The sequence below is a fragment of the Mercenaria mercenaria genome, chromosome 13, assembly GCF_021730395.1.
Source record: "Mercenaria mercenaria strain notata chromosome 13, MADL_Memer_1, whole genome shotgun sequence".
Lineage (NCBI taxonomy): Eukaryota > Metazoa > Mollusca > Bivalvia > Venerida > Veneridae > Mercenaria > Mercenaria mercenaria.
Window position 1 is genome coordinate 32,163,874 of NC_069373.1, and position 24,838 is coordinate 32,188,711.

The window sequence follows — 24,838 nt, forward strand, 5'->3', positions numbered from 1 at the left end:
GACATTATAGTATTCAGAATTGTTAAAAACATGTCTGCTATGGTATGTGGTAACTTTAAAAATCTTAACATCAGAAACTTCTGTAATATTCAAATCAAGCAGACGGTATGGCCACTTTTCCATATATGTGTAGAAACTGTCAGAAACTGCCTACCCAATTCTGTAATAATTTACAAGTGACCCTTTACCAAGATTGTTAAAATTGTCATGATTTGTCCAAAAAAATGTGTTCAGCTGAGCAAAATGTAGAACAATCTCTTCACAGTATTTCCTCTACTATTTTTCCCATGTGAAATAATGTCACAGAGTGGCTGTCTACAAGGACTTTTCATATTGTTATATTTGCTGAAAATTCTGGTTGCCAGAACCAAAAATAGAAAAATATTGGAACACCATCTCCTGAACCACAGGTCTAATTCAAAATAATCGTACAGAAATGACCCTCTCCTAAATTTGTCATGGTCATGTGGATTGATAAAAAGACTTGGCCAGTTTTCCCTAAACTTCGGAAATTTTCTCAAAGTCTGCAAGCAAATTTTCAAATTGTTTGGCAGAAATGTTTTACTTGTTTTAGCTGTGAAACTTTGGCGAGTGATATACTGTCATCCTTTCCCACTTACACTCATTCTATCTATCAATACCAGATTTTAAAAGTGCATTAAGCCATGGTAAGTAAAACAGTGTGAGGTTTTTGTGAAGATTATTCTTATATATGAATATGATCTACAAAATGTAAATGAGACTTTTTCTATTGTTGCTGCCAGTCTTGCTGTTTACTTATTCCACCTGTCCTCTGTAGTATTCATTATCATAAATTGGAATATTCCATTAATGTGAAGATAAATCATTACCAGAAAATTATGTATGGAAGAGTCAGTTGTATGCTCAAAATTTGGCAGCACCGTGTAATACATGTGAAAATTTGCAATATGCCATAGATATTACATTATTCTCCTATCAGTGTTGAAATTCATTTATATTTTATAATCTTTTCTTGCAAATATATTTATATTGGCCCATTGAGTTCAAACGTTGTCTTTTTTATCATTCTTAAGTATGCCTTCACATGTTGAAAAAAGTATAAACATATTCTTGTATTATATATTACGATCCTTCATAGTGATACAAATATGCAAACAATATTGTAGCTACCCATTATGCCCAAAGACAGGGACCAGCACAAGGTTTTTCAAAACCATAGTTCAGTCTATTGATAATTTCACCATCGTTCATTCTATTGATAATTTCAAAATGGAAATCTTCAAATTTGTCTTCAAATATACATCAAAATGCACCAGAGACATTTTTAAGTTGGAAAAAAATCAGAGTGCATGCACATACATTTCTGCCTGGCTACTCTTGGTATATGTGGATATAATTTCAACATTCTGATGTCTTACGAGGTTAGTTAACACCAGTGATCTGATGTGCAGGGGAAAAAAATTGTTCGCAAGATACCTAGACTAGCTAGTGCATCTACATGTACAACTGTGCTTGTCTTCATTTACTGTTTAATGGGTATATGATAAGTTTTCTAAAAAATGTTTTAATGAAATTCTGTGACTGTGAAATTCTGTTACTGCTGTTAACAGAAAACTATCAGCTATGTATGTTTTAGAAAACACCTCAATAGATACCAGGTCAGGTAAACTGCTAGCCAGGTAAATTGACTCTTTTAAGCATTTTTTATGTTTATTTCTGTGGTCCAATTTTTTAGCCTTGCCATATTTCTTGACCATAGTGAAAATTGTTACATATTAGAACTGGATGATAATATATGTTTGTTGTACATAGATATTTGCTATAAAATGCCATATGTTTTGATTATAGATCTATATCGGATTTAATATTTTGGCCAAGAAGAGTAATGTAACACTGTTGACATTCAAAATTAGCTTTGTCACAATTTATACAAATGTTTTACTATATATAGCGCAGCATATTTTCACAACACTTAGTTATTCTTTGTAATGACCCATTTTTGTATTTAGCAAGTATTCTGTGGTCAGCAGTTACTTACAGTAATTATATGTCTATTTTGTAATAATCTGTAATCAGAAAAATCTTACTTTTGAATTTTTACTTTTTTATTTATAACGTTCTAATTTTATATGCAATCTGACTATCTTTGTTTCATATGTTTGCGATATGTATTCTGAACTTATATATTCATCTTGCATTGCACTCTTTCTGTTATGATTATTTTAGCTACAAAAACATAGAACTTTTCATGGACTGCCAGGTGCATCTTGACTGTCCCCCAATGTGTAACTATTTGATGTAGTGATCTTTCATGGAGAGTTTTTTTTGTCGAAAAAAGGACATTCATTTCTGACCGTTTCCCTGTGGATATGACAGATTGACCTGATTTTGCAGATTTGTCTTTAGATAAAGCAACATAATGCTCTATGGATGCAGCAAAATAATACAGTTCTGGTATTTTTCTACAGATATTACAACTTATATATGAAGCTGAAATGTTCTTATGGGATTAGTACAACTGGATGATTTTTCACAGTTAACTACGAGCGTAATAATAAAGTTTGAAGCATTTTGGTATACATTCAACAACATTAATTCTCTATGAAAACCAATGATTATTGACACTTTTGTGCTTTGTCACAATAACTTTATTTGTAAAACTTGCAGAAATCACAGAAGATGATGTACATCCATAGGGAACCACTGGAAGTTGTGCAGCTTTGTCAAGTCCATAGAGAATCACTGCAAATTTTGCATCATTCGTACAGAACAATGCAGTGAAGATCATGTACTGCTGCAAACAATATCTTTAGATAATTTTTGCATATATCTTTGTAAAATCAATAATTCCCACAGATTGTGTATCTGTAAATAAAAACTTTGTTTAAAATATGCAATAGTCACAGTCTTTCTTTGTAAAATTGAGAAAACAACACAGATCATGTTTATTTTTTTGTAAAATCTAGTTGTATCTGTTAAAAAACTATAAAAAAATGGTAATAGTCATCAGACGTGTATTTTTTCTCATAAAATCCTGAATCATGGTGGATCATACATCTTCTTTGTGAAATTGAGACAACAAGACAGATCATGTTTATGTTTTATGAAAAATCTATGAAAACCACTGTACATGATATGTTTTTGTGACAAAAATTCTCTTTGATGTATATAAAATAAAAAATTGTACCAGTAGTGTCTATGTTTCTTTCTGGTAAAATTGTACATTAGGTATAGATAAATTTTAAGTACTATTGGATAAATTATGAAAAACGAAACAAAACAATAAGCTTGCCTCAGTTAGTTTAGCATTTTTGAGCTAGTAGGAAAGTAGTATGAAAACTCTGTTGTTTGTAGATGGCTTATAGTTGAATAGTTTTAATATTTAGGATACTCACACTGTGTAAAGTTTCTATTTCTAACAATGGTAATAAATCTATGCTATTAAAATTTACCTGAAAGATGCACTTGTTGATTTTTTTCTTGTTTATATGAACAGTTCACTTGTATTGCTTCAGTTAGAATCGTTAGTTACTGGGTGATATCATGCTTGGAGGCAGAATCCCAGATTAGACCTATCTAATTTTGGAGAGAAAAAACAAAACTGCATAAATGTTATCTCAGCGTGGAGGACAGACCACAAAAGCTAATCTGAACAATATCAGTAACTGTATAAAACCTGCATGTTTGATATTTTTACAGATTGAAATTTGAGGAGAAAAAAACATGCATAGATAGTACAGTTCTTTGCAATGACCGTAATAATAATAATGATTTGCAAATCAGAGTAGGATTAAGTTTAGCACAACTACAAAACAAAAACAAAAAATTCTGTGGTTTAGCTCCCCTTGTGCTTTTGAGTATTTCGTTGCACCACCAGTCTTCCGTTCAAAGATATGAATGATTTCATATATGTATACGAGTTGTTCAATAAATACGTAGAATGGCTTTATAACTTTGGCCCCTTTATGGGCAATTTAGTATATAACATGTATCATTTTAACCATGGAACATGTCTGTTTGCAACTGTAATTACTAAATTAGAATGATGTCACACAGTACAAAACTAGTGGTAATTTAATAACCATAGCAACACGATAGTGGCCCAAGTGATGTTTTGACATCTTAATTTTAAAAACTTCGACAACTGCAAGTAAAATTACATAACATTCTGCAAAAAAAAATCACATTAACAATACGAATATTTTTTTGTAACATTTAAGTGGTGTCTATTGGTCAGTTTAAAGTAATTATGGCATCAGTCTCCATATTTATTGAACGACCCTTGTATATCCAAGGAAAACCACCTAGAATATTGTCGAGCCATCCAATAAGGTAAAAGCAAAAGAGATTACTGTTATTGAGGTATATATATCTATCATTTTAGCCGAGCTTGGTGCGTGCATTGGCCATAAAAGGCACACAAGAACATTTTCATGGGAATTTAAAGTTCAACCAATAAAGAACTGTTTAAACTACAAAAATAGGCATGTAGTAGTGGTTTTATTAGTCTCAATTCATGACTAATTACCTCCCCTGACGGTCTGTCCACGAAGTCACAAGCAAAGGCTGATAAAATTTGGCGCAGTCTAGGTGCTTTAGTTTTCCAGATATTATTGTTAACACAGTAATGATTTAAGGGCAAAAAGGAAAACACGAATAGCAAATTTCTCTTGTGTATGGTTTTGTGCAACACGTGGTATGTCACGACATGAGTATTTCAGAGTACTCAAAGAAAGTCAACCACTGACCAAATCATTTATATGTTTTCTGTATTGATGACTTCACATCCTGAGGATGTCATTTGTAGGCGCATGTCATTTTGCATCATGTACCATTGCATCAGTGCAATTAATTTGTATTTTATAAGGAACTGCTATTGTACTGACAACATCTGAATACACAAAATATATTGATTCGAAAGACTTAGCTCTGTATTTTATAATTTCATTTGCCTGTTCTTTATGAATGACTTGGATGAACTTTGGTGGACAAATCAGGCACAACATCGCATTGTGCTAAATGCTGCCATAAATGTTGTCAGCTTTTTGACAAATGAGCTGCGCCATGAGAAAACCATTATAGAAATCCAACAAAAGTTCCAGTGCATGAGAGGTCGACCCAGCTGTAAATGGGTACCAGCAAATTGGGGGTAAGGTATAACTGGTTTTAACTGTTCTTAAAATATGGTTGCTCAAAAGCTCTACAGAGCTTATGTTAATTGTTTCACAAAGTGACTGTAAATAAAATTTACATTTGGTTAAAATTTTGCATGCAAGTACATAATAGCTATTACTTAAAGGCATATAGCTTTGAAACTTACATTTTTTTCTTTTTCTAGGTCGATTACCAACCTCACTGGATCAAGTCCCATAACTCTGACATGCATTTTGGGCAAATTATGCTCCTTTTTGGACTTAGAAAATCCTGGTTAAAGTTTTACATGCAAGTTACTATCTGCAAAAGTAATGCAGATATTGAATTGAAACTAGACATGTCTTCGGGGTTATAAAACTAGTTGATAGCATCAAGTCCCATAACTCTAATATGCATTTTGGACAAATTATGCCCCCTTTTGGACTTAGAAAATCCTGGTTAAAGTTTTGCATGCAAGTTACTGTCTCTAAAACTAATGCAGATACTGGATTGAAACTCAATAGATATTTTAATATTTAGGGTAATATTTCTGCTTCTGGGACAACAATTGGAATAGTCGAGCATTGGCTGCCTTATGGACAGCTCTTGTTTTTCTTCTACCAATTAATTTGAATTAAGAGTAGCTATGCACAGTTCAGATTGTGATTTGGAGAAAAAGACAACTCCTTCATCTATCACTCGCAGCACAGCTAATTCTTACTTCCTCAGAACTACTTGCACAGGACTAGCTTTTATCTCTTTTATCAGTCTTTGTAAATACACCCATTTACGGTGATGCTGCAGAGTGGGCAAAAAAAAAAAAACAAAAAAAAACCGGACAATCTGTTATGGTCTTCCAACATTATATTCTGTCAAGTTCTAGTTTTAATGTCTTTAATAGACAGGAACAGTTAAATTCTTCAGCACTGTACAGGGGAAAATGAAAATTTAGTGGTCTATACCTAAACAAGTCGCTACATAATTAGGCTACTGAAGTCTACTCCCGTTGCCGAGAACGTGAAAGCAAACTATTATTTTTTTTGATAATTCAGGGGCTCAGTGAATTATTGTAGAAAATGAATATTCGAAATGGAAAGGTAACATTTCATTTAATTTAACCGTATTGTAGTTTACCATTCTTTGAGTGAAACTTTGCCATTATTTATTGATTGTCAGTTGTATAATATTCGGATAATTTGTTTTACTCGGATACATGTGTTAAAGGCTATATACCAATAAAAGAAATTGTTCGTTTTTTCATATAAAATTCATCTACTGCAGAACAATTTTGATAGAGTTTCTAGATTTTCATTTTAGACATATTTTCCACAAGATATCCATACATTTGCTTCAAGAAAACGAAAAGAAAAAGGGGTGTTGAATAGTATGCAGTGAAATGCAAGCCAACTGAAGTCAGGTACCCTCATATTGCTGCATTTCAGAAAGCGGTTTGCAGAATAAACGCCCTACTTTCGTTTTCAAGTAAACAACTCGAAAACATACAAATATAAGCATGAAAAATGTCCTATTTTATGTAGAATTCATTCCACAAGTGAAATAAAGCCCATTTGGCCGCCGATTTACGGTACCCGCAAATGCGCGAAAAATGGAAAAATTAGGATCTGTTTATTAGGGACTTCTTTCGACTACACCATTTTTTGACAGAATTACTGCTATATAAGCTAAAAGGTTGTAAATAAAAAAGCAAAACTACACCCAATCATCAGCACACTTGATATTTATTGTATAATTTACAGAATATGTAATGGCTTGGTGCATGTAAGAATTCTGATGTATATTATTTCCAAAGTAAAATTGCAAAAAGTTGAATACATTTAAGGAATGCAGACTTTAGTAGCCAGTACTGAGTTTTCTTGAGGATGCAATGTTACCTGTCATTAAAGTAAGCCTTGACCTACAAATGTACTTCACAGCCAATATTATCTAAAGGATTTTAACCAGAGTAAAGGTGTGAAATTGAAATGTGCAAGCACGATTAACCGGCACTGTATTTTATTTCCGTACTGGTGTTTCCAAAGAACATAATATCAATAATCAAGAATATGTGCATCATTTTATCTGTTCCTCTTCATCCATACATGTTGCAATCATTCTGTCTGTTAGAAAGATAAATGCTGCATAAATATCAAAAATAAAAGGGAGATTTTTTTTAAGGAAACCTGCTTTAAACTTAAAGATGATGGGTTATTTGGACAATAAGCAGGTCCATTGATTTAGGTTCACTATGCTCTTCCCAGTGGGGGACTTACGTCTTGTTAATCTTTATTACTGCTCACCTATCGCATTTAATTTCAGCCAGAAGACTTGATGAATATGCAGCATTGTAATTTACTGTGCTTGCCAGAGAATTATCAGATGAAATACTATTTCTATCACGGCTTATCCTGGCCACAGGTACTTTCCTTTGGTTCCATCATTTGACATTAGTTTATCTCATTTTCTGTTTTTAAAATGCAGGGCATGTTTTCTCCTTTAAAGTCACCTCTAGTGAAATGACATAGCCACAAAGCAGGAAAGTATTTTTCTTCCGGATTTAAACTGAATTAAAATTAAGATTCCAAAAAGGGTTGTTAATATTATTAAGGGTATTTTGCTGTTTTTAAAGTTTTGCTACTTCAGTGTTCATTTGTATTCTTTTTAGGCAGCTAACAGTATTTACTTTTGTTCAGTTATCAAAGCAATCCTCTTTTCCAAATGTATTAATCCAAAAAAATATTTTTATGTTATATCAAGTTCCTGTTTCCAAGAATCAGACAGTCTGCAGAAAAAATGTTCCTAGTTCATAGCTGAAAGTAGCACTCCCAAAATGATTTTAAGAAGGCCTGAATTGTTACAGTAGCCCTCTTCAGAAGTTGTCAGTTATTCTTTTTAAGGTGATAATGGTTTATAGTTTGTGTTAACAGAATATTGATGGCTAAAATAGACTGCTGAGTGAAAAAAAGAAACAAAAATGCTCTGCAAACATAGACAAATAGACAGAATACATTTAAATGTTCTTGTTTATGATATTTATCAGGGATACTTGCTTTCAATCCAATATTGTAAGTCTCGATAATATTGCTGTGTTCATTATGCTAAATATTTGGGAAAAACGTATTATAATGAAATTTAACCAATTATTTAAAGAATGTTAACATTGGAAAGTTGTCATTTTCTTTTTTTCAATAGCTGTCATATGTTGCTGAAGATGAGGCTGGGAAAATTGTGGGCTATGTTTTAGCCAAGATGTGAGTATTACAACAAATACATGTGTAACTAAAAAGCAAAACTTACTACTAGTTAAAAGCTTTAATTATTCATTTTAGAATTGAGGAGAACAGACCTTTCAAAAACAGAAACTATGACAAACTTGATGTTTCAATAATTATATACTTACAATTTATTATAATATGTCGATGTCCCTGGTTTGAACCAGGAGGCATATAGTGTTTGTTCTGTCTGGCCATATGTCACACTTTCTTGTGTATCCAACTCCTCCTACAGATTCAGTCCATTTGAAATAAAGATGATGCACATCTTACACGTCAAGATGGAATGGATATGCATATATAGTTGGAACATTCTTGTCCAGTTAACTAGTCCCCTACTGGTAGCACACCGGAGTGGACAATAGGAATGCCCTCCGTCTGCCCGTCCACAAAACTGGATCCTGCAATTACTCAAAAAATATTCAAGCTAGGCTCTTAGGACTCTGTATGTGAATATAGGGCAATATGTAAATTATGCATGTACATGATTTGTGCTTGTAGGTCAAAGGTCTAGGTCACTATTGAAGGTAAAGTAAAAATTGTTTCCGCTCTGTAACTTTTATATGCATTGATGGATTTTTTTAGTGGTACACACAAACATTCCCCATGATAAGACAATGTGTCAACACATAATCTAGACTTGTCGGTTAGAGGTCAAGGTTACTGTTTACGGTCAAGTGAAAATTTGTTTCTGCCCCATAACTGTCAAGAGGAGGTGCGTATATTTTCTTCATTATCTGTTAGAATGACTTGTCAATGAGAAATTGCCCTTTGATCATTCAACATTAGTGAACTATATGTGCCCAGTCAGTCAATTCCACTTTTGTTCTTTTAATATGCAAATTTCGGGGAGTATCCATCACTTTTACTGATATTTTCTTGTTTTAGTTAGCCCTGTATTTGATTTTCTATTTTATTCTTTTATGTATTGTCAGGGGGCATGTATCATACAATGTTGACATCATTCCAATTGATTTATAATTAGAAATTTTACAATGCTGCTTTCTCTTGCATTATTGATTTTGTCATTAGAGGCAGCTAAATATCTACTTCATTGTAGGCACTTGACATGCTAGAAATGTTATACAGTAATGCAGTGTTACAATAAGAGAAAATGTTTTACATTTTATTTCAGGGAAGAAGATCCAGAAGATGTACCACATGGACATATAACATCACTGGTATATTTCTTTTTATTCCTTTCTTACAATATATGCCCTAGATACAAATTAAATGCGAACTGTGATGGAGTCAAGCACGTCTGTCGGCTAATTCCTTTACTGTCAGGATATATTTAAATCCATTCAACAAGTTTTCAGATAACTACCCACAGATGTTCACAATCATGATACAACAAAATACATACACAATCCTGGTCACTTGTAACTGCTGGTGTGATATTCATAAAACTTGTGTCAATTATTTACTTCATCAAAAGGCCATGCAGAGTGCATGACCTAGATCACTAGATACATGGTCAAGGACAGACTAGGTGCTCGAAGGTCAAGTAGCTTAATGTTGTGTCCATAAGAAGTATTTTTAAGCTAGGGGCCTCAGTGGCCGAGTGGTTAAGGTTGCTGACTTCAAATTGTTCGCCCCTCACTGATGTGGGTTTGAGTCTCACTCAAGGTGTTGAATTCTTCATGTGAGGAAGCCATCCAGCTGGTTGGTGGCTCTACCTAGGTGTCTGCTCATGATGAAATAATGCACGGAGGGGCACCTGGGGTCTGGAAAGTCGCCATATGACCTATAATTGTGTCAGTGTGACATTAGACCCAACAAACGAACTTCTTTAAAGCTGTTTAAGAGTCTTCAAAAAGTTCCTAATATGCAGCCTTTAAAATGCAGTATCTCCTACTTGCATATCTCAAAGTTGATGATTTTTAGCTCACCTGAGTCAAAGGCTCATGGTGAGCTTTTGTGACCGCTCAATGTCCGTCGTCCGTCCGTCAACAATTTCTAAAAAAATCTTCTTCTTGAAAACCACTGGGCAGAATTATACCAAAGTTCACAGGAATAATCATTGGGTGGTCCCCTTTCAAAACTTTTCAAAGAATTGAATTCCATGCAGAACTCTGGTTCCCATGGCAACCGAAAGGAAAAACTTAAAAAATCTTCTTGTCCAAAACCGCAAGGCCTAGAGCCTTGATATTTGGCGTGTGAAGTCATCTAATGGTCCTCTATGAAAGTTGGTCAAATGATGCCCCTGGGGTGAAAAGAGGCCACACCCCGGGGGTCCCAAGTTTGCATAGACTTATATAGGAAAAACTTTAAAAATCTTCCTGTCTAAAACCACAAGATATAGGCCTTTGATATTTGGTATGTAGCATTGCCTTGTGGTCCCCTACCAAAGTTGTTCAAATTATTACTCAGGGGTGAAAAGAGGCCCTGCCGCGGGGGGTCTTAAGTTTTACATAGACTTATATAGGAAATTTAAAAAAAAAATCTTGTCTGAAACTGCAAGGCCTAGGCTTTTGATATTTGGTATGTTGCATTGCCTTGTAGTCCTCTACCAAAATTGTTCAAATTATTACCCTGGGGTGAAAAGAGGCCCTGCCCTGGGGGGTCTCAAGTTTTACATAAAATTACATAGGAAAAAAATTAAAAATCTTCTTGTCCTAAAGTTCAAGGCCTAGGACTTTGATATTTGGTGTATAGCATTGCCTTGTGGATCTCTTACAAGATTGTTCAAATTATACCCCTGGGGTGAAAAGAGGCCCCACCTGGGGGGGGTCACTTGTTGTATGAGTTATATAGGAAAAAGTACTTAAAAATTATTAGATCATAGTTCCTAGACTGTTTAATTATTATTACCTGATGACCCCAAGGATTAGAAAAAAAAATCAGATGAGCGTCACCTGACTGTACTTGACCTACTGACCTACTTTCTTGTTTTTTAAGATACAACCTTGAAATTTGGATGACATGTACAGTTAGGCACACAGATCTTAAAACTGACTTTCAGTGACCATGAATGTGACCTACTGACCTACTTTCTTTATATTTTAGCATCAGTTTGCCATTTGAAACATGTGGCTCATATTACTCAGGTGAGCGATCCAGGGTCATCATGACCCTTTTGATAGCTCAGGTGAGTTTTTGTGATCGTTCGATGTCCGGCATCTGGCTGTCGTCTGTCTGTCTTCTGTCAACATTTAGCTTGTGTATATGCGATAGAGGCTGTATTTTTTAACTGATCTTCATGAAATTTTGTCAGAATGATTGCCTTCATGAAATCTAGGTTGAGTTCGAATATGGGTCATCTTGGTTCTAAAAGTAGGTCACTAGGTCAAATCAAAGAAAAACCTTGTGTATGCGATATAAGCAGTATTTTTCAGTTGATCTTCATGAAATTTGCTCAATACGATTGCCTTCATGAAATCAAGGTCAAGTTGGAATATGGGTCATGTGGGACCAATAATTGTTGGTGCGACATTAAACGCAACAGAATAAAATAAATAAATCTACCTAACTGTGCAACAGTTACCTCACTGTGCAACAGTTAATGTATAGAGTGGAACTTGGGATTTTACTCCGTCATTAAAAGCGAAAAATCACCGTTTGACCTGATAGTGGTGACTTAAAAACCAGCAAAACAAGAAATGTCAGAAATGTTTAAAGCTTAGTGTCATTTTTCTTGTATCAGTAACCGTTTTGTTATTCATTTTATTATACACAGGCTGTGAAAAGGTCCTACAGAAGGCTTGGACTAGCCAAGAAGTTGATGGACCAAGCATCACGTGCAATGGTGGAATCCTTTGATGCCAGATATGTCTCTTTACACGTGCGGAAGAGTAACAGAGCAGCTTTACATTTATACACAGAAACACTTAGATTCCAGTATGTAACCTAGGCCTTAACCCTTACCCTGCTACATTTCTATAATGGACTGGTCCATCATTCAATTTGGGCAGTACCACTTATTCGAAGGGGTGTTCAGTGAAAATTTACTGACTGAATAGCGTACAGTGCAGACCATGATCAGCCTGCACTTCTGTGCAGTCTGATCTTGGTCTGCACTGGTTGCAAAGGCAGAATCACTTGCCTCCAGCAGGCTAAAGGTTAAAAGATGCTGAAAAAATATAATGCTTTGTTTTTGCAAACCTATACAGTTGTTGATGACACAAAGTGTATATAATGTTATACATGTATACTTCTCTGTGATTTAAATCACATTTTGAATTATGTTGAAATCCAGTAAATAGTTGATTCTTTATCCTGTTTTGTTGATGTATCTGTTGGAAAACACAAACTATGATGCAACATAAATCATAAGAATGCTGACTGTTCCAATAGCCAATATTAACTTCTAATTAATAAAGATTCCACCCGCTTAGCTCAATAGGAAGAGCATAGATTTATGGATGGCGGGGTCGGAAGTTCCCCGGGCGGGTAGTATGTTCTCCGTGACGAATTGATTAGACATTGTGTCTGAAATCATTCATCCTCCACCTCTGATTCATGTGGGGAAGTTGGCAGTTACTTGCGGAGAACAGGTTTGTACTGGTACAGAATCCAGGAACACTGGTTAGGTTAACTGCCCGCCGTTACATAACTGAAATACTGTTGAAAAACGGCGTTAAACCCAAAACAAACAAAAAATTAATAAGGACTTGAAAGTACATTACAATTAGATAAATTTAAAGCAAAACAAGATGTGTAAATATAAGGAATGAATGGCAGATTGAACTATTTTTATTTGGTTTTGTTTGAATTATGCTATGGAAGTGTTTTGGCAAACAGATCTGATACGTTTGTTATTCTCCAGGGACAGGAGGAGGGACATATTTTTGGCATTGTTCATGGGAATGTCTGTATGTCCTCAGGCATATCTTTGTAGCTTAGTCTTATTTTTGAATGTATTTGTATTTACTCATGGCTGCTTACCTGAAAATGTGAAAATCGACCAAATATGACCAGAGTTATTACTCCCCCTGATACAAAGTACCGTATGTGGGGCTATATTGGAATCACACACATTTCCGCAGGTCAGTTGTGTCCTCTCCATATCTTCTTAAGATTTTTAGCTCATCTGATTTTATGGGGAAAAAAATGACGAGTTACTGTCATCACTTGATCGACGTTGGCGTTTCCTGGTTAAGTGTTATGTTTAGGTCAGCTTTTCTCCTAAACTATCAAAGCTATTGCTTTAAAACTTGCAACACTAATGTTCACCATCAATAGTTGACTCTGTACAGCAAGAAACATAACTCCATCCTGCTTTTTGCAAGAATTATGGCCCCTTTTAGACTTAGAAAATATCAGATTTCTTGGTTAAGTTTTGCGTTTAGGTCAACTTTTCTCCTTAACGGTCAAAGCTATTGCTTTAAAACTTGGAGCAGTTATTCGCCATTAGAAGCTGATTCTGCACAGCAAGTTCGTAACTTTACATTGCTTTTTGCAAGAATTATGGCCCCTTTTGGACTTAGAAAATCATGGGTAGGACAATATTTCTATTATACAGAGACAAAAAAATTCAGATGAGTGTCTGTACCCGCCAGGCGGTGCTCTTGTTATAAAACTTGCATCAGTTATTAACCTCATCACTACCATGTGCAGAGCGCACAACGCAGGTCACTCGTTCCAAGTTCAAGGTCAAACTTGGAGGTCAGTTACCTAATAACTTTCTTTCCACTCCATATTTTCAAAACTGATGGGAAGATTTTCATAAATCTGGCAGTAATAACTCATCAGTATGACATGCAGTAATGTATGCACAGCCTTGTTTTTTTTTAAGTTTTTTTCATTTGTGGTAAATGTTTTCTCCCTCTTTTTCAGGATAAGTGAAATAGAGCCAAAGTATTATGCAGATGGTGAGGATGCCTATGCTATGAGGAGAGATCTATCAGAATTTAAAGTAAATGTAAGTATTGTTTACAGGATTATATAAGGTGTACAGCTTCAGGTTAACTGTTCAGGTGGTAACGATGCTCTTAAGGGCTATTAGTATAAACTGATGGTTAGGAATCTGCATCTTGCAACATTTCTACTTTTAAATCATCTTTTCCTCTGAACCTATTAGTCAGAATAACACCAAACTTTTTCTGTATTATCCTGTTATGGACTGTCAGTTTTGCTCAAATGGTTCAGCTTGACTTCATTTAGAGGCTGCCAGTGCTAAAAATAGAACAAGAGGGTCATGATGACCCTGGATCGTTCACCTGAGTAATATGAGCTACATGTTTCAAACATCAAACTGATGCTAAAATATTAAGACAGTAGGTCAGTAGGTCACACTCATGGTCACTGAAAGTCAGTTTTAAGATCAGTGTGAAAAACTGTACATGTCGTCCAAATTTCAAGGCTGTATCTTTAAAAACAAAGTAGGTCACAGTCAGGTGACCCTGATCACTTGGGGTCATCAGGTGATTATAATTAAACAGTTTAGGAAATGTGATCTGATAATTTTTGAAGTATTTTTTCCTATATAACTCATATAACAAGTGACCCCTAGGGCAGGGCCTCTTTTCACTCCAGACAAGAAGATTTTTAAAGATTTTTCCTATATAGGTCTATGTTAAACTTGGGACCCCCAGGGCAGGGCCTCTTTTCACCCCAGGGGCATAATTTGAACAATTTTGGTAAAGGAGCACTAGGCAATGCAACATACCTAATATCAAAAGCCTATGTCTTGCAGTTTCAGACAAGAAGATTTAAAGTTTTTCCTACATGTCTATGTAAAACTTGAGACCCCCCGGGGCAGGGCCTCTTTTCACTCCGGGGTAATAATTTGAACAATCTTTGTAGAGGACCACAAGGCAATGCTACATACCAAATATCAAAGGCCTAGGTCTTGTGGTTTCAGACAAGAAGATTTTTAAAGTTTTTTCCTGTATAAGTCTATGTAAAACTTGGGACCCCCGGAGCATCTTTTCACCCCAGGGGCACAATTTGAACAGTCTTCATTGAGGTCAATTAGATGATGTCACATGCCAAATATCAAAGCTCTACGCCTTGCAGTTTTGGACAAGAAGATTTTTAAAGATTTTCCTTTCGGTTGCCATGGCAACCAGAGTTCTGCATGGATTTCAGTTCTTTGGCCAATTTTGAAAGGGGCCACCCAAGGATCATTCCTGTGAAGTTTGGTGTAAATCTGCCCAGTGGTTTTGAGAAAGAAATTTTTTTTAGAAATTGTTGACACACGACGGACATCGAGCGGTCACAAAAGCTCACCTTGAGCCTTTGGCTCAGGTGAGCTAAAATAGACTTTAAACAAGTTCTCATGAACTGCTTGATGGATCTTCACCAAACATGATGTGTAGCATCCTTGTAAGAACCTGTTTCTGAAATTTTTTAAAATGGTTCCACTTGACCATAGAAAAACTTTATACAGCTTCTTTTCATGAACCTTTGGATGGATCTTCACCAAACTTGGTCTGTAGCACCATTATTTGGACCTCTGTCAAGTTAACCTAACTCCATTGAGTTGAAAATTAAAAAAAATATATTCTATCCAAGTTTATTCTCGTAGACTATTTTTTGCCATGCATACATTTCATGTTAAGTCAAAAATAACTTTAATACTTGTATGAAACAACAGGAACGTCTTGGGGCCTTAATGTGAAAAAATCCTAATTTGACCACTAGTATTGGGGTCTTAATGTGAAAAAATCCTAATTTGACCACTATCTAACTCACTGCTTAAAATTCTAATGGTACTGTAGAAAATTTGGTAAAGAATAACAAGATTTTATGCTGTTTTCAGTTTAGAATGTATAAAGTAATACAGATAATGGCATATTCTCTGTATGCAGATAGCTATTTTATACTGTCGTGATGATGACAATTGGTCCTTGAAAAAGTGAGTGTCCTTCAAAAGTCCTTGAATTCTTTCTGAATCATGTGTAAATCTTTTATGTGTTTAGATAATCAAGTTTTTTAAATTTTCCTCAACAGGAAAAAGAGAAGGAGACTTGTGCTATGGCACTGGAACAAGCGAAGAAAGCTGAAATATCAACTGTTACATCAAATATGGAGAAAGTGACTGTATCTTGATACATGTAGTTGTGATAGGAAACATTTAGTGTGTGGTCCTGATTGAAAAATTGTGTCTAGCTTTCTACATACTTACAGAACAATGGGACAGATGTTTCAGATAAAATGTTATTGCGTATTTAATTCACAGTCTGCAAAGATTAAGTATAACTGAAAAAGCTTATTGTGAATAGTGCTTGAGGTACATAGCTACATTCTAACAGACATTTTCGGCACCATATAAAAGCAAATTATTTTTCTACATTGATGCGTTTGAAGTATAGTTGCAGAGGTACTGGTATAACACCTGGTGTGGTTATTAGAACGGATAAATCTATATTTGCATGAGGGCATAGCCTCACTGTATTCAAGGGAACTTTTACAGTTTTTTTCTATGCATAAATTTCACCATGGAACAAATCTGTGTGTGTTTAGGAGTGCTTATTAAAAGTTTTTTTAAGTCTGAGCATTTTATGTTCTAAACAGTGGATGAAGTGGAGAGTGTGTTGTTAACTAGAAAAACAAATTACACATTTAAAAAACCCAAAAAGTGTTGATATGCCCTTGTCTGGAATTAAAAAAAAATGTATAGCTCCATATGGATACAATATTACCTACCCCCTGCATAGTATTGGATGTTTGGTGACAAAAAGAGTACAGTGGGAGGCTGCATACAGTGATCACCTGCCCTCTGTTTTGTTATAAAATATCTACTAACAAGAGCTTGAAGACCTGTTTCCTATATTTATTTTATACACATCATTTTAACTTTTCATAAAATGCTATAGTTTAATTCAAACAAGTGAAATTTCGTACTTATCATCACTATTTTGAAATATTTTAAGATCTGTATGTTAAGGATTAAAGTTTTCATGTTTTGTCGATCTTTGCTGTACATGTTTGATATGTTCTGTTTTATACAAATTTAAAGAAATAAATTATGCATAAACTAAAAAAAGATGTTGGTGTCAAGTGATGATTCTAAATGACTTGAGCCTGAAATTTTGCAATGTGCTCAGTGCATCGTAAATTTCTTTTACATGCCTGCAAAGGGAAGCATATAGGAATATCAGTGTCAATCTGTATGACAATTAGATCGTCAGAAAACCTCTTATCTCAGCTATTAAAAGTTCAAGGGGTTCACTGAAACTTCATGTAAATGTTACAAATGATGAAAAGGCGTGTTGTACCAAAGAGCTGGGTTTTACCTCCCAGGTCAAGAGCACTCCACTCGGGTAGCATTCCACAGTTACTAGTGACTATTGCGTCGAGTTGACCACATCTTGAACTGCAGACATTTTATTCTCGTCTATTTTTATGCCCCCCTTCGAAGAAGGTGGGGTATATTGTTTTGCAGGTCTGTCTGTCGGTCGGTCGGTCCGTAGACCAATTGGTTTCCGGATGATAACTCAAAAACGCTTGGGCCTAAGATCATGAAAGTTGATAGGGAGGTTGATCATGACCAGCAGATGACCCCTATTGATTTTGAAGTCAGTTGCTCAATGGTCAAGGTCACAGTGACCCTGAACAGTTAAACGATTTCCGGATGATAACTCAAGAACGCTTGGACCTAGGATCATGAAAGTTAATAGGGATGATGGCCATGACCAGCAGATGACCCCCAATGATTTTGAGGTCAGTAGGTCAAAGTTCAAGGACACAGTGACCAGGAACAATTAAACAGTTTCCTGACTATTACTTGAGAATGCTTGGGCCTAGGATCACAAAACTTAATGGGGATGTTGATCATGACCAGCAGATGACCCCTATTGATTTTGAGGTCAGTAGGTCAAAGGTCAAGGTCACAGTGACCCGGAACAGTTAAATGGTTTCCAGATGATATCTCAAGAACGCTTGAACCTAGGATCATGAAAGTTGATAGGGAGGTTGTTCATGACCAGCAGATGGCCCCTATTGATTTTGAGGTCAGTAGGTCAAAGGTCAAGATCACATTGACCCAGAACAGTAGAACTTTTTTTTGCCAAGTTACTGGAGAATGCTTTCGTCTAAGATCACATTTGATACAGAGTTTACTTATGATTGGTAAATGACCAATAGTTATTGATTTGAGGTCAGTACGTCAAACATCCAGTGCACAGTGACCAAATAATTTCTGTTCCTTGTGCAATTACTGAATGCATCAAAGGGGACATTTCATGTTCTACGAGCTCTTGTATGAATTATATTTAAGCAGGCTGGTAAAACTGTTAATTTTTACGTTTCTGAGCTACAAATACAATTGTATTTATGATGCTAGACAGCTTATTTCCTTTATTCAATAAAGATTGAAACCTCTGGCCCGATTTCAAAATAATTTCGGGCCTCGTGGACAAGTGGTTAAGGTTGCTCACTTGCCCCTCACCTATGTGGGTTCAAGCCTCACTCATGGCATTGAATTCTTCATGTGAGCCATCCAGCTGGCTTACGGAAGGTCGACGGTTCTGCCCAGGTGCCCGCCTGTGATGAAATAATGTATGTTGTCTTTATCAAAATGAACAATTCATCTATGTTTTATTAGCCCACCTGTCACATAGTGACAAGGTGAACTTTTGTGATCATCCGTTGGCGTCCGTCCATCCACAATTTCTTGTGAACATGATAGAGACCACATTTTGCAATCAATTTTAATCAAACTTGCATACAACTTGTATTGGCATAATATCTCAGTTCGTTTCGAAAACTGGCCAGATCCCATCATGGGTTCCAGAGTTATGGCCCCTTAAAGGGCCAAAATTTGCTATTTTCGGCTTGTGAACAAGTTAGAGACCACATTTTGCAATCAACTTTAATCAAACTTGCACACAACTTGTACTGGCATAACATCTCGGTTCCTTTTGAAAACTGGCCAGATCCCATCATGGGTTCCAGAGTTATGGCCCCTTAAAGGGCCAAATGCAGCCACATAGAGACTGGGTAACTATAATCTTTTACCAATCCTGTGATTAAATAAACACAACTGTCATCAAATAGCTCATGAAAAGAAATTATACAAGAGCCGTCACAAGAGACAGTAGACTTTACTGTCCAATTTGCCCCTTTTTAGCTCACAGTGACAAGTGGAGCTTTTGTGATCGCCCTTCGTCTGTCAACAATTTCTTGTAAACATGATAGAGACCACATTTTGCAATCTAATTTAATCCATGAGCCAAAATTTGTTAATTTTTACCTTGTGAACACGATAGAAGTGACATTTTACATTCAATTTTAATCACACTTACACACAAACTGGGTCATGTGGGGTCAAAAACTAGGTCACCAGCCAAATCAAAGGAAAAGCTTGTTAACACCCTAGAAGCCAGATTTATGATCCTATCTTCATGAAACTTGGTCTGAATGTTAATCTTGATGATTCATATGCCAAAGAAACTGGGTCATATGGGGTCAAAAACTAGGTCACCCGGTCAGATCAAAGGAAAAGCTTGTTGACACCCTAGAGGCCAGATTTATAATCCTATCTTCATGAAACTTGGTAAGAATGTTTATCTTGATGATCCCTAGGCCAAGTTCGAAACTGGGTCATGTGGGTCAAAAACTAGGTCACCTGCTCAAATCAAAGGAAAAGCTTGTTAACACTCTTAAGAGGCCACATTTATGACCATATCTTCATGAAAAATTGCCAGAATGTTTATCTTGAGGATCCCTAGGCCAAGTTTTAAAATGGGTCATGTGGGGTCAAAAACTAGGTCACAAACTCAAATCAAAGGAACACTTGTTAACATTCTAGAGGCCTATCTTCATGAAAGTTGTTCAGAATGTTTATCTTGATGATCCCTAGGTCAAGTTCATGTGGGTCAGAAACTAGGTCACATGCTCAAATCACATGAAAAGCTTAACACTCTAGAGGCCACATTTATGATCCCATCTTTATCCAATTTTGGACAGAACTTTTTCATTTCTTTATGAGTATCTTCCATATTCACACATACCATTCATTGTCACATCATGTCCTTTACATTAATGTATAAACATGTAGCCATGACTTTCAGTGTGATTTTTTTCAAGGTCAAAAACTTTGCAAAGTTTCCTTTTTTTCCAACAGGGGCATTTATGTTTCAAACAAGAGGACCAAATGGTCCTAGGTCGCTCACCCGAGAACAGCTTGATCAAATTTAATATTTAGCTTAAAATGCGACCCCTTTTGCATAGGCAAGGTATTTCTTTGATTTGACCAGGTGATTTAGTTTTTGACCCAACAAGATCCATATCTTAACTCGACCTAGCTTTCATCAAGACAAACATTCTGATTAAATTTCATGAAGATCCACTGAAAAATGCAGCCCCTATTGCATACACAAGGTTATTCTTTGATTTGACCAGGTGACCTTGTTTTTGACCCAACATGACCCATATCTGAACTTGACCTAAATTTCATCAAAGCAAACATTTTGATCAAATTTCATGAACATCCTGCCTAAAATGTAGCCCCTATTGCATTCACAGTTTTCTTTGATTTTACTGGGTGACCTAGTTTTTGACCCCAGATGACCCCTATTTGAACTCTACCTAGATTTCATCAAGACAAACATTCTGATCAAATTTCATGAATATCCAGTGTAAAATGCAGCCACTATTGCATACACAAGGTTTTTCTTTGAATTGACCGGGTAAACTAGTTTTTGATATTCGAACTTGACCTAGATTTCATCCAGACAAACATTGTGATCAAAGTTCATGAAGATCCAGTGTAAAATGCAGTCCCTATTGCATACACAAGATTTTTCTTTGATTTGACCTAGTGACCTAGTTTTTGATTCCAGATGACCCATATTTGAACTTGACCTAGATTTCATCCAGACAAACATTCTGATCAAATTTCATGAAGATCCGGTGTAAAATGCATTCTCTATTGCATACACAAGGTTTTTCTTTGATTTGACCTAGTGACCTAGTTTTTGACCCCAGATGACCCATATTCGAACTTGACCTAGATTTCATCAAAGCAATCATTCTGACCAAATTTCATTATGATGAATTGAAGAATACAGCCTCTATCGCATACACAAGCTAAATGTTGACAGACGACAGACATCGAGCGACCACAATAACTCACCTTAGCATTGCTCAAAAGGATCTTGTATAGAGTTATATAGGGAAAAACTTTGAAAATCTTCTTGTCCAAAACCACAGGGCCTTGGGCTTTGATATTTTTGTATGTAGCATCATCTAGTGGTCCTCTACCAAGACTGTTAAAATTATCCCCTAGTCAAATATGGCCCACCCCTGGGGTCACATGGTTTATATAGACTTACATAGGGAAAAATATTCTTGTCCAAAACCACAGGGCCTAGGGCTTTGATATTTTGTATGTAGCATCATATAGAAGTCCTTTACCAAGATTGTTCAAATTATCCCCCTGGGGTTAAAACTGGCCCTGCCTCGGGGGTCACATGGTTTAAATAGACTTGTATAGGAAAAAACCTTTATAAAAATTCTTGTCTTAAGGCCCGGAGCTTAGATATTTAGTATTTGTCATGCTCTAGTGGTTCTCTACCAAGATTGTTCAAGTCATGACACTGGGGCCAATATATGGGAGTCTCTTGTTTTACATCGACTTATAAAGGAAAAATATTTAACAATCTTCATGTCCAGAACCATAAGGCCCAACATAAGATATTTATACCCCTACAAAACGAAGTTTTTTGGGGGGGGGGATATGAGAGAGCTAGAGCTTGTCGGTCAGTCTGTCAGTCCGTTGGTTTTCATGGTTTCCGGACAAAAACTCATGAAAGGCTCGACAGATTTAAATAATTTTTGGTACATGGGTGAAACATTATAAAATACAGGTCAAGTTATACTTTGAGGTCAGTAGGTCAAAGGTCAAGATGACCCAGAACAGTTAGTTTCCGGATGTTAACTTGAAAACACTTAGGCCAAGGATCATAAATTTTGGTACACAGGTGTAACATCATAAAATACAGGTAAAGTTCGACTTTGAGGTCAGTAGTTTTTACCAGATTTCAATTGTTATCTTGAATAATCTTTATCATGACCTACTCACCTATTTTTAGCTCACCTGTCACAAAGTGACAAGGTGAGCTTTTGTGATCGCGCGGTGTCCGTCGTCCGTCCGTTCGTGCGTGCGTCCGTAAACTTTTGCTTGTGACCACTCTAGAGGTCACATTTTTCATGGGATCTTTATGAAAGTTGGTCAGAATGTTCATCTTGATGATATCTAGGTCAAGTTCGAAACTGGGTCACGTGCCATCAAAAACTAGGTCAGTAGGTCTAAAAATAGAAAAACCTTGTGACCTTTCTAGAGGCCATAATTTTCAATGGATCTTCATGAAAATTGGTCAGAATGTTCATCTTGATGATATCTAGGTCAAGTTTGAAACTGGGTCACGTGCGGTCAAAAACTAGGTCAGTAGGTCTAAAAATAGAAAAACCTTGTGACCTCTCTAGAGGCCATATATTTTACAAGATCTTCATGAAAGTTGGTCAGAATGTTCACCTTGATGATATCTAGGTCAAGTTCGAAACTGGGTCACGTGCCTTCAAAAACTAGGTCAGTAGGTCAAATAATAGAAAAACCTTGTGACCTCTCTAAAGGCCATATTTTTCATGGGATCTGTATGAAAGTTGGTCTTTATGTTCATCTTGATGATATCTAGGTCAAGTTCGAAACTGGGTCACGTGCCATCAAAAACTAGGTCAGTAGGTCTAAAAATAGAAAAACCTTGTGACCTTTCTAGAGGCCATATATTTCACAAGATCTTCATGAAAATTGGTCAGAACGTTCACCTTGATGATATCTAGGTCAAGTTCGAAACTGGGTCACGTTCCTTCAAAAACTAGGTCAGTAGGTCAAATAATAGAAAAACCTTGTGACCTCTCTAAAGGCCATATTTTTCATGGGATCTGTGTGAAAGTTGGTCTGAATGTTCACCTTGATGATATCTAGGTCAAGTTCGAAACTGGGTCACGTGTGGTCAAAAACTAGGTCAGTAGGTCTTAAAATAGAAAAACCTTGTGACCTCTCTAGAGGCCATATATATCATGAAATCTTCATGAAAATTTGTCAGAATGTTCACCTTGATGATATCTAGGTCAAGTTCAAAAGTGGGTCACTTCCATCAAAAACTAGGTCAGTAGGTCTAAAAATAGAAAAACCTTGTGACCTCTCTAGAGGCCATATATTTTACAAGATCTTCATGAAAGTTGGTCAGAAAGTTCACCTTGATGATATCTAGGTCAAGATTGAAACTGGGTCACGTGCCGTCAAAAACTAGGTCAGTAGGTCAAATAATAGAAAAACCTTGTGACCTCTCTAAAGGCCACATTTTTCATGGTATCTGTATGAAAGTTGGTCTGAATGTTCATCTTGATGATATCTAGGTCAAGTTCAAAACTGGGTCATGTGCCATCAAAAACTAGGTCAGTAGGTCTAAAAATAGAAAAACCTTGTGACCCTTCTAGAGGCCATATATTTCATAAGATCTTCATGAAAATTGGTCAGAACGTTCATCTTGATGATATCTAGGTCAAGTTCGAAACTGGGTCACGTACCTTCAAAAACTAGGTCAGTAGGTCAAATAATAGAAAAACCTTGTGACCTCTCTAAAGGCCATATTTTTTGTGGGATCTGTGTGAAAGTTGGTCTGAATGTTCATCTTGATGATATCTAGGTCAAGTTTGAAACTGGGTCAGGTGGGGTCAAAAACTAGGTCAGTAGGTCTAAAAATAGAAAAACCTTGTGACCTCTCTAGAGGCCATATATTTCATGAAATCTTCATGAAAATTTGTCAGAATGTTCACCTTGATGATATCTAGGTCAAGTTCAAAAGTGGGTCACGTGCCATCAAAAACTAGGTCAGTAGGTCAAATAATAGAAAAACCTTGTGACCGCTCTAAAGGCCATATTTTTCAATGGAACTTCATGAAAGTTGGTCTGAATGTTCATCTTGATGATATCTAGGTCAAATTCGAAACAGGGTCATGTGCGGTCAAAAACTAGGTCAGTAGGTCTAAAAATAGAAAAACCTTGTGACCTCTCTAGAGGTCATACTTGTGAATGGATCTCCATAAAAATTGGTCAGAATGTTCACCTTGATGATATCTAAGTCAAGTTCGAAAGTGGGTCACGTGCCGTCAAAAAGTAGGTCAGTAGGTCAAATAATGAAAAAACGTTGTGACCTCTCTAGAGGCCATATTTTTCATGGGATCTGTATGAAAGTTGGTCTGAATTTTTATCTTTATAATATCTAGGTCAAGTTCAAAACTGGGTCACATGAGCTCAACAAGAGATCACAGAGTGATCTTGGCGCCCACCAATGTGCCATTTTTGAGTGTTCCAAATTTCAAGACTTAATGACTAGCTCAAGGTCAAATTTCATTTCCGTACACATCACTGTGCATGTGGTCCAAATTCGAAAGCTGTAGCTTGAGAAATGTGAAAGTAGGTCACTAGATCAATTTCAAGGACAAAGTTCTTTGTACACAAAACTATGCATGTACATCAAGTTTGAAGGCTGTAGTTTGAG

At 36.0% G+C, this 24,838-nt stretch overlaps 1 protein-coding gene across 1 annotated transcript; it reads left to right on the plus strand.

Moving 5' to 3' along the window:
• The first annotated feature begins 6,079 nt into the window (after positions 1-6,079).
• Positions 6,080-17,318, plus strand: LOC123528987 (N-alpha-acetyltransferase 10-like). The gene is made up of 7 exons (XM_045309119.2): positions 6,080-6,212; positions 7,432-7,530; positions 8,305-8,363; positions 9,520-9,565; positions 12,064-12,224; positions 14,163-14,247; positions 16,281-17,318. Exons 1-7 carry the CDS (start codon positions 6,192-6,194, stop codon positions 16,377-16,379), a joined length of 570 nt encoding a protein of 189 aa, XP_045165054.2. The 5' UTR covers positions 6,080-6,191; the 3' UTR covers positions 16,380-17,318.
• Positions 17,319-24,838: the final 7,520 nt, after the last annotated feature.